Source organism: Sceloporus occidentalis, unplaced genomic scaffold, assembly GCF_023333645.1.
Source record: "Sceloporus occidentalis isolate IW3139 unplaced genomic scaffold, rSceOcc1.0.p SCAF_12, whole genome shotgun sequence".
In the NCBI taxonomy this organism is placed as follows: Eukaryota; Metazoa; Chordata; class Lepidosauria; order Squamata; family Phrynosomatidae; genus Sceloporus; species Sceloporus occidentalis.
Genome location: NW_028316992.1, coordinates 4,211,791 through 4,222,536, shown reverse-complemented (window position 1 = coordinate 4,222,536; position 10,746 = coordinate 4,211,791). Strand labels below are relative to the sequence as shown.

At 38.7% G+C, this 10,746-nt stretch overlaps 1 protein-coding gene across 4 annotated transcripts in view; it reads right to left on the bottom strand.

Annotated features, from left to right (window-relative positions):
* Window positions 1-638: 638 nt before the first annotated feature.
* KCNS3 (potassium voltage-gated channel modifier subfamily S member 3) overlaps window positions 639-10,746 on the bottom strand; it is a 58,041-nt gene continuing 47,933 nt past the window's right edge. For all 4 annotated transcript variants that reach the window (XM_089477834.1, XM_089477832.1, XM_089477833.1 and 1 more), the window contains one exon: window positions 639-1,319. In XM_089477834.1, coding sequence (XP_089333960.1) covers window positions 1,282-1,319 — 38 coding nt within the window. In that variant the 3' untranslated portion in view covers window positions 639-1,281. The remainder of the gene's footprint in view (window positions 1,320-10,746) is intronic.

Below are 10,746 nucleotides of genomic sequence, written 5' to 3'. Positions count from 1 at the left end.
ACCCTGAGCCCCTAACTGGGACTAAACCACAAACCTTGTGGTTTGTGAGTAAGTGGTTGTAGTACCGGCATTTGACTATTGCGCCACCAGGACTTTTGCTTTAACTTTCAAATCACTTTTTCATCATACATCTATGCTAACATAACACCATATTGACATCAGCCTATTTCCTATAATTCATACTTCTTTTGAAAGGGGAAGAAAATGGTTAATCAGTCCTCTTTAGGGGCTCTTTCACATTTTACAATTATAATGCTGTTCTATATAATCCTGGGACTGGCAGTTCAAGGAGAAATATTTAGCTTTCTCTGCCAGATAACTCCTGTAGTGCCTAGCCAAGCTACAAATCCCAGGATTCCACTGGATGTAGTCATGGCAATTAAAGTGGAATCATGGCATAATGTGAGAAGGCCCTAGGAATTAGCCATCTATAATGTCTTCTCCATTTATTAGGAAGGGGACACATGCATTTTCATATGAAGCGCATTATCTATTAAATACCTGTGTAAAGTCACCCTCTGAGACTAGCACACGTTATTAGCTGGGGAGAGATTGGTCTGGGTATGCATTATATACATTACTGGTTATAAAAATCTGTCAAGAATACACACTCACAACAGTACATGGGTAATGTCAAAATTTTATTGGTGTTGAGGTAGCCTGCCTTATTGTGAAGTAGTTAGCCGAGATTAGTTGCACAGTTGGCCTACTGAAGTTTTCTTTTTTTAAAAAAATTAAAGTTCTTTAACAATAACAAGCAAAGGAGCAGCAAGCGATATTAACTTTAGGTCACAATACACTGTTATCGTCATCATTATCATCATCATTCAGCAGCGGAAGTAAATGATGGCAACTGTGAGAGGAAGCATTCGGCAGAGTTAGGCAGCACCAAAGGGACTGATGCTTTGTTAATTAATGGGAGAGGGAGGACACAAGAAAATTAGGTCATATGGATAGGTGGTTCTTATATAAACTCTCTTGCTAGCCAAAAAAGTATAAAATGAGGCTATCAATGGCATGTATGGCTTCTTTTGGGTGGAATGGGGGATTGGTGTGAAGCTGTAGCAGCAAATGCACAATAAGCCATAGCAAAATCTGTCATTACTGCCTGATGTTTTTTGCCACTTACTGCTTCTGATTATCTCCCCTAGTGCTGTGTGAGAGAGAGAGCTCCTTTAACCATTTCTGACTTAGTTGGGTTGCTGAAGCATCTCTTCACTGTGTGTGGATTCATTTGGCTGTGCTTAGTGCCAGAGTGGAACCAGCAGACTACAGGTCCAGTCACAGGTGGGTCTTCGAAGAGACTAAAGATGCACGTTCTACATGAGGGAGACAAACATACATCTTTTTAAATATATATATATATATATATGGCTAAGGCTTGGTTGCTTCAAAAATCAATTCAGACTTCTTTTGTACATGGTTCCACAATGTATTTCGAAATGATGGAGTGACATTACTTAGCACCAACATTTTCTGTCTGTTGAGCATCCCTGAAGAAGCAGCATATTTCTTTTTTTTAAACCTCACTTTCATTTTCCAAATGGGTTTGCTTTTGAGGTTACAAGTGTACAAACAGTGCTAGAGGTCTCAAAACCATTATACATTGGGTGAACATACTTAACAAACAGGCAAAGTTGCATTCTTCTGTTTCCCATTCCACCCTATCCTCTCTCCTCTCCCTGTACCTTAGCATGACAAACGCCAAACACAGCCATGGAAAAATCAGCCATGAAATATCAATGTTGCATTTCTTATGGTTCCAGAAAATCTTGATGTCTTTTTCTTTTAGCATTTAATTGCTTTACATTTCTTCATGGCAGGAACATTTATGCACATGACCATCATCATAATATTATTGTGATAAAATCAATACAATCAAGGCCACACAGAGGTTTCACAGCACCCTGCTGTCATCTACTTGTACACAGATGGGCAAAAGGAGCAGCCACAGGGAAAATGAATGGTTTGATTGGGTCACCCATATCCTCAACAACCCCTTGCTCATTCCAAGGGCCTGTCACTAGTTTGGGGGGTGACAAAGCTATTCTTGGTTGTATAGCCATTGCTTCTGCAGCTGCACCTGGATGGCTCCTGAACAACCCAGAACAGCTGAAAACTGAGAGTGGATTCATTGCATCAACAGCAGAAAATCAACTGGTCACCCCTGGTACTCAGAGCAGCCTTCTCCAACTTGCTCACCCCAGATATTTAGGACAACAGTTTTGATAATCCCTAGCCAATGTGATCCATTGGTTGGGGAAGACTGCTCCAAATCTAAGTACTTGAACCAAGTGGATGATGGATGGAGATATGAGAGGCAGACACGGACCTCTCATTCTAATGGCTCCTAATGTGCATTTGTCTGCACACCCATCTGTTTGCATATATAGGAGACAGGAACAGAATTTTACTGTTTTACATACTACCTGAAGCCATGAGAACCTGTTGTGTTTATTCAATAAATTAAAAAAAAAACATTCAGTTTAATGTATATATTAAGGGCATGGTCAGTAAAACTCCAATATGCCCCATCCCAGATGAAGCTGTTGAGAGCCACGCCCTTTATAGACTCATCGTTTAGACAATATGGATATGGTATGATACTCAGTGCTTGGTTACTTCCAGCCTTACCTGGGCTTGGATGGCTATCAGTGATAATCTAAGGACTAGATTAGGCTTCTCACGAGAAAAGACATAAAGAAATTTCTGTGAGAGGTTATCATGCAACTGGGAGCTAACATTACATATTACAAATCCACAGCTAGCAGCCAAATATGATTTCTTAGCAATTTGGAGCTTAAGTAAACCTAGAAAAGGATGAGAAACTGCATTTTGAAGCAGTGGATGTGGACAAGAAGGAGTGAAAACAATTTTTAAAAATATTTGGCCTTTATGGGTATTGAATCTGGAACTTTTGATCTTAATAGTATTATACTTTAAACCGGAGTTTCTCAAACCTTCTAACTTTAGGACCTGAAAATCCCTGAGGCCCACTATTATAAAAAAAACTGCAGTGCAGGGAGCAAATCACAAAATAGTGGGAAATGGAGTGTATTATCAGATAAAAATGTTATACTGCTATTTAATTTCTCTTTGGAAATTACTAAATTCTTTCCCACTGTGACTTCCTTGTAGCCAGGATTTCCTAGATTCCATGTTGCCCAAGTTAAGTACACACATTGAGAGACATCACGAAAATATGGAGTTCCAGAAGTTGGTGTATTCAAATTCTACTAATGTATGTTCTTGTGTGAAAACAATGCACCTCTGCACTTTACTAAATATACCATATATACTCAACTATAACTTGACCTCATGTGTAATTCAAGGGCAGGTTTTGGGGCCAAAATTATGGCTTTAGATATGACTCGTGGATTAATCGAGAGTAAAATTTAGGGGTATGTAACAAAGGATGCAAAGGATGAAGTAAAGGAAACAGTGCCAGAAAACGTACAAAATTCCAGCAGGCATAATTGTTTGTGCTCATACTAAAGGTTTCATGGATGGGAGAATATAAAAGGGGTGTTAGTGCTTCCAGACCAGATGACACTCTTGCCTTTCACCAGAGGCTAGTTCCTTTTTTATAAGAATTAAAGTACAGTACAGTATTTACACTGACCCGCGGATAAGTCGACTCAGGTTTTTGGAGTCAATTTTGTGACTAAAATTTCTAGACTTATACATGAGTATATACAGTATATTTAGAGGTTATTCTGCAATAACCAGATCAAAATATTTAGGGCTAATAAAAAATATGTACACAGACCAGTGTAACAGCATAAAGAAGTAGGTTCATATCTACCTTTCAGATTTAAAACATTTATCCAATCCTAAAGCAGAACAAACTAGACCTTCTTCCTTGCATTATTTCCTGTCTCTCTAAAAATGAGCTTCACTCATTCTCATTCTACCCCTTCATCACACAAATAAATTCACTAGATAGGCAATATGTACTCAGTGCATGCAGAATAGACTTAGGAGCTCCAAAGTCTAAAATGATCTAGGAAACACAATTTAAAAAGAAGCTACACCAGGCTTGTAAGCCATATTCAGAGGAAGGCAATGGCAAACCTCATCTGAATAAATCTTCCCAAGAAGCCCATATGATTGGGTCACCACAAGTCAGAGTTGACTTGAAGGCACATAATAAGAAACAAATACTGTGTCTTATACAATTACAGTTGGCCCTTCTTATACAGGGATTTTTAATACACGGATTCAAGCATACACGGTTTGAAAATGTTCAAAAAAAGTATAAATTTCAAATATCAAACCTTGATTTCCCACTTTTATAAGGGACACCGATTTGCTATGTCATTATATTTAATGAGACTTGAGCATACACGGATTTTGTTATACACAGGGGATCTTGGAACCAAACCCCAGCGTATAACAAGGGTTCACTGTACTAGCACATACCACACATTTTTCTTACCTAACCTGAGAGATGCTGTACAAACAGATAATTCAAATGGCAAATTTAACTGTAGGAAATACCATGGGGAGCAAACAGACAGTGCTATTCAAACTGTTCAAAGTACTGTAACACTGAACAGGCAATTATTATTTTTTTGCCTTTTTATTTCAGCATTGGCACATCTCATCCCCCAATAATGAACAGGTAATGTTTTTAGCTTTTTGAAATTGTTTAATTGTTTTTTAAACTTGGTATTTTTATTGTTTTTTACTGTTTTTAACTTGGATTATTTTAAATTTTCTTAGCTGCCATGAATCCCTGTACCGGGAGGAAGGTGGGATTTAAATAAATAAAATACATTTCCAAGTTTTAAAAAATCCATTGAGCTCTTTCCTGAGAATAAGGCATAGTCCCTACCCCTCTTCCCCCCCCCCCCCCCATATATACACACATTTCCATTTTGAAGCGAACACATCCTTGGCTTATTATACAGGATTAATATGAGAAGGCATGATTCATTGGAAAAGATAATAAGGCTATGAAAAGTGGAGGGATATAGAAAGAGAGGAAGACCACATGCTAGATGGATGGACTCTATTAATGATATCATGGGCATGGATTTGCAGGACCTGAGCAGAGTCTTGGAGATGTCTCATCCACAGGGTCACCATGAGTTGAGATCAACTCAAAAGCAGTTAAGAACAATAATTAAAATGGTATTGTCGTCTGCACTGGGTACAATCCAATCCAAAGTAAGCACACTTTTAGTTATGTTTCAGAGGGACAGTTCACTGCATGGTTTAAATTTCTCCCAATAAAATAAATTGGGCTTAATCCCTACATACAATTCCGGAATCAATGGATATAAATATTATCCCATGAGCTATTGTGGCATAGAGGTTTGAGCACTGCATGATTGTTGTTGTTGTTATATTTTCTTATATCCTGCCTTTCTCCCAATATAGGGATTGTGACTATGCTCCTGGAGACCAGGGTTCAAATCCCTGCTCAACCATGGATACCCACTGGGTGATGTTAGGCAAGTTACACTCTCTCAGCCTTAGTGGAAGGCAAACGCAAGTCTCCTGTGAATAAATCTTGCCAAGAAAACCTCATGATACTTTCTGTAAGAAAAAGCAACTATATACTCATGTATAAGTCTAGAAATTTTAGTCAAAAAACTGACCCCATAAAACGGATTCAACTTATCCATGGGCCAATGTACAAACTGTACTTTAACTCTTACTAAAAAAAAGAAAGAAAAAGGAATCATCCCCTGGTGAAAGGCAAAAGTGCAATCTGTCATGGAAGCACTGATCCCCTCTAGTCTCTCATCCATCTAGCCTTTAGCATGAACATAAAACAGTTATGCCTGCAAGAATTTTGTAAGTTCTTAGGCATTGTTTTACTTTGCTTCATCTTTTACATCCTTTGTTACATGCCTCTAGGTTTTACCCTCAAATTACCCACAAGTCATATTAAAATTTTGTCCCCAAAACATGTCCTCGACTTATACGTGAGATCAACTTATAGTCAAGTATACACAGCATTTTTTAAAAAATAAATAAATGTGTTTTCCTTTACTGGTTTGACTCTTTATCAGATTATGTTTCAATTTCTATAAGACGCCTCATGCCCCAATGCTAGGAAAAAATGGGATATGAAATAATAATCATTAGCAGCATCAGCATCGTCAATATTTTTAGATTGTAAGCCGGAGGGCAGGGAACCGTCTAATTGAAAACATTGTATGTACAGTGCTGTGTAAATTTACAGCACTATATAAATAAAGTGCTGTTTATATTTATATAAATAAAGCTTAATAATAATAATAATAATAATAATAATAATATCTTGCTAATGTCCTATACTTTTACAAATCTGTCTGCATTCCTCCTCCACTCATGAGAGAACTATTCTCCAGCAGTGCTAGGAGTGACACTATACAAAATCTGAGCGTGTCAGATAAAATGATTAATCTTTAAGCAACTTTACCCTTGAAAGAAAAATAACCTGTAAAGGCTCATACAAATTAGCACTAGTTCCCTGGTTTTCAAAGGATCTATTAATGTCTTTGTAACATCTAGGAAAATTTCATGTCCCCTAACCAATACACATCACACTAATCAAAGGTGCAAAGAAGTGGGTGCAGGCGATGCAGACTGCACTGGGTGACACCAACCTTAGCGACGCCACTGGTGTGAATGTTCTTTTAAGTTGCCTGTTGATGTATGGTGACCCCGTGTGTTTCACAGGGATTTCTTAGGTAAGGGAAGTAGTTTTGCTAGTTCCTGCCTCTGAAATGTAGCTTACAGCACCTGGTATTCATTTGTAGTATCCCACCCAAATACTAACCAGAGGTTACCCTGCTTAGCTTCCAAGATCAGACAGGATCTGGTCTCTTTAGGGTATATTTAGGTCCTCGTATAAGCACAGAATAATCAGCACACGTTATTTGAAAACAACAACTAAGTATCAGTAGGTGGAGGGAAACAGAGATAAACCCTCAAAGGGTTAGACTAGAGCAAAGAACCATAATAACAATGTAATTTTGCAAGGACACAGCCATTATGGGGCTATGTGTATTATCATCTTCATAGTTTAACAAGAATTTTATCCAATACAATCTATTTTTCCACAAGCCGAACCAGATAAGATAAACTTCACAAAATCAGCAATTGCATGAATGGTTCTTAAGAAGCAATAGTAGGTCCAGGATGTCTGATCGGGATCAGGAAGCATGGGGAGCCTCTAATCTTTTGCCATTATTCCATTACTCTTGCTGGGTAAGAGCTTCAACTTTTGCCAGTCCTTGCTCTTGTGCTGCAAGAAAAGCTTCCATTGATGCAAATTGGAGCTATTCTTCCAGTGTCACTAGCAGGAGCAACCCATCATCAATACCATGTAATTGTTGTTGTTGTGCCTTCAAGTCATTTCCAACTGATGGCAACCCTAGATGAACCTATCATAAGGTTTTCTTGGCATGTTTCTTCAGAGTGGTTCTGCCATTGCCATTCTCTGGGGGTGAGAGTGTGTCGCTTGCCCAAAATCACCTAGTGCCAAACAGGGATTTGCATTGCCAAACAGGGATTTGAACCCTGATCTCCAGTGTCATAGTCCAACACTCAAACCATGGTATTACACTGGCTCTCCATCAATATCACACCCTTTACTATTTCAGAGATAGAAACCAGGACACATGTGGGCAAGCAACATCAGAGGGTGGTCAAGATTGCAAAGTTATTATTGAGAAAGATCAAAAAACCTAGGAGATGCTACAGCAATTTTCTTTTTCATTAGACTACTGGGAAAAGCAAGATTCTGGGCGATCTCTCCTCTCCCCTGTTAGATAAACTAAATGCAAGCTATTTTTACACTTTGAACTCAGTTTGTAGCAACTGACTGGATATTAAATACTAGAAATGGTTAGCAATAGAATATTTCAATAAGAGTAAAAACAAATACTTTGGGGAAATATTGAAAAAAAATTAAAAACTAAGTTATTTAAAATTATTGGAGAGTTGTATAATAGGGAAACAGAGGAAGAAGAATTAATTGTATTGATAGGAAATCAGTATTGGATTCATGTGGAAGGGATAATGAAATCATTAGATGAAATAAAATCAAATATTTTAGATCTGAACAAATTGTTAGAAGAAATACAAAAAAATTAGAAAAGGATTGATAGGGAAAATTTATAAGAAAAAATTTATAACAAATTTAGAATGATAGGGGGATTGGCAATGGATTGAGAAAAGATTTATTGATAGAAAATGGTTTCAATAAATTGTGAGAAATAAAAATAATAATAATGTAAACGAATAAGCTTATAATACAAAAAAGGAACTTTTCAAACTTTGTGTTTTCCAGGCCGGGGCCCACCTCTAAAACTGACTCAGTCTTATGTCCAACTTTGCTTTTTGTACATAAAAACAACAGCAACAGCCACATTTGATACCCCTAAACTTTTTTCTAATATTCATTTTTCAAATGGATTGATGGCTCCTATTAATCTTCACACTTCATGCAAACTGTTTAACCTCCAAGTACCAAGGAAAGTACTGCAAAAGAGGCTTTCTTAATCACATCTGTTGATAACCACTTAATCATAACAAAATTTGTCCATTATATAGTATATATCCTAATGTAATGATGTTTCCAGATTCTCCTTATCTCAAAGGTTTCAAGGTCTTCTGCCAGGTATAGTCCTCTTGGAAGGTAAAGAGAAGGACTGACCAGTTTGGGCCGCAGCTCACAGCTTTAATTAAATTATTCAAAATCATTGTGATTTAGTCATGCTTGCAGTTGTTGTTGTTGTTGTTGTTGTTGTTGTGTGCCTTCACATCATTTCTGACTTGCAGCAAGCCTAAGGCAAGCCTATCATGTTTTTTTCTTGGCAAGATTTGGTCAGAGGGGGGCTGGCCTGGCCCTTTGCCTTCCTCTGAGGCTCAGAGCATGACCTGCCAGTGGGTTTCCATGCTTGAGTGGGGATTTGAGCCTTGGTCTCCAGAGGCATAGTCCAGGGCTCAAACTACTACACCACACTCGTAGACCACAGAAACTGGTGAAGAATCACTTACTCATTACTAACTGAACTCCCATTGGTATTTATATTCCACTGTGATACAGTGGTTAGCATGCTGAACTAGGACCTGTGTGCCAATCCCTATGAGACCCACTGTGCAGTCAATATTTCCCAAACTAGAATCATAGAATCGTAGAGTTGGAAGAGACCGCAAGGGCCATCCAGTCCAACCCCCTGCCATGCAGGAAATCACAATCAAAGCATCCCTGACAGATGGCCATCCAGCCTCTGCTTAAACACCTCCAAAGAAGGAGACTCCACCACTCCCTGAGGGAGTTTGTTCCACTGTCGAACAGCCCTTACTGTCAGGAAGTTCTTCCAAATGTTGCGATGGAATCTCTTTTCTTGGACATTAGGAGGAACTTCTAACTAATAATAAAATCATTGAAGTCAGAAGGGACCTCAAGAGCCATACAGTCCAACCTCCTGCCATGCAGGAACACACATTCAAAGCACTCCCAACAGACAGTCATCCAGCCTCTGTTTAAAAACCTCCAAAGTCCAGCCCTGCTACTCAGGGTACAGGTCAGTGCACACTAAACTACCTGTGAGGAAGCCCCTCAGAATACAACAGGAACCCCCTACTCCTGAGTATACATGCACAGGATGAGGAATTAAAACCAGCCAAAATATCAGTTGCTTTGAGGGCAAAATAGGAAGAAAGACTATGCATGTTGGTTCAGCTCTTGAGAGGAAAGCTGGGATATCAATGGAACAAATATCATTCATTTTCTATAGCTGCTTTCTATAGCAATATGCATGGTCCTTTTCAAATACAACCTGATGTGTGTCTACTTGGAAGTAAGAGTCACTGTGCCCTAGGTTGCAATCCTACACAATTTCCATCCACAGATGGCAAATCAACTCTTCGTTTTACACCTACTTCTTACTCTGTCTTGTATCGGAGTTGTGCAGGGACACTCTCACACTGCAGAATGATAGGCAACATCCCAGAATTTGCTAGCATTGAGCCAGGGCAGTTAAAGCAGTTTCAAACTGGATTATTTCTGCAGTGTGTTTTGGACCTGTTTACATTTTCAAACACTCTTCACCATCACCACCACTGCAGAAAGAGAGACTCTAGATACCCAATATTGTTTTCCGAACAGAAACTGTGTGTGTGCATTCATGGGATCACTGAAAGTTGACAGGTTACTTGAAGGCATGCATGCATACACACACAAAAGCCTTCGTGTTGCCTCTCAACTTAGGATTCCATGCATTTCACAGGATTTTATTGGGCAAGGAATCCTCAGTTGTGGTTTTGCCAGTTCCTTCCTCTGATATATAGCCTACAGCACCTGTTATTCATTGGCAGTCTCCCATCCAAGTACTAACCAGGCCTGACCTTGCTTTGCTTCCAAGATCAAGTGGGATTTGGTGCCTTTAGGGTATTTAGGCTGAGCAAAATTTACACTCCACTTAAGTTCCATTTCATCAGATACATTTACTCCCAACCAATTTGTTTTCATCCATTTTTACTCTATTTCCCTAACAATCTTTGGCTGTAATTGTGCACGAACATATACTGATGAAATCCCCACTGAAGGACAAAGAAGACTGAAAGTCAGTATTGGAAATGGACATGTCTCATGGCCAAACCCATAAGTTTAATGATTTGTGGGAAACTGTTGCATAATTTTTGAAGGGGAGAATTTAACAGAAAATCAAACTGGTATCTGAGCCAAGCTCGTTCTACCTCCTATAGAGGCAGCTGCCCGATCATTTAAAAATGAAGCTG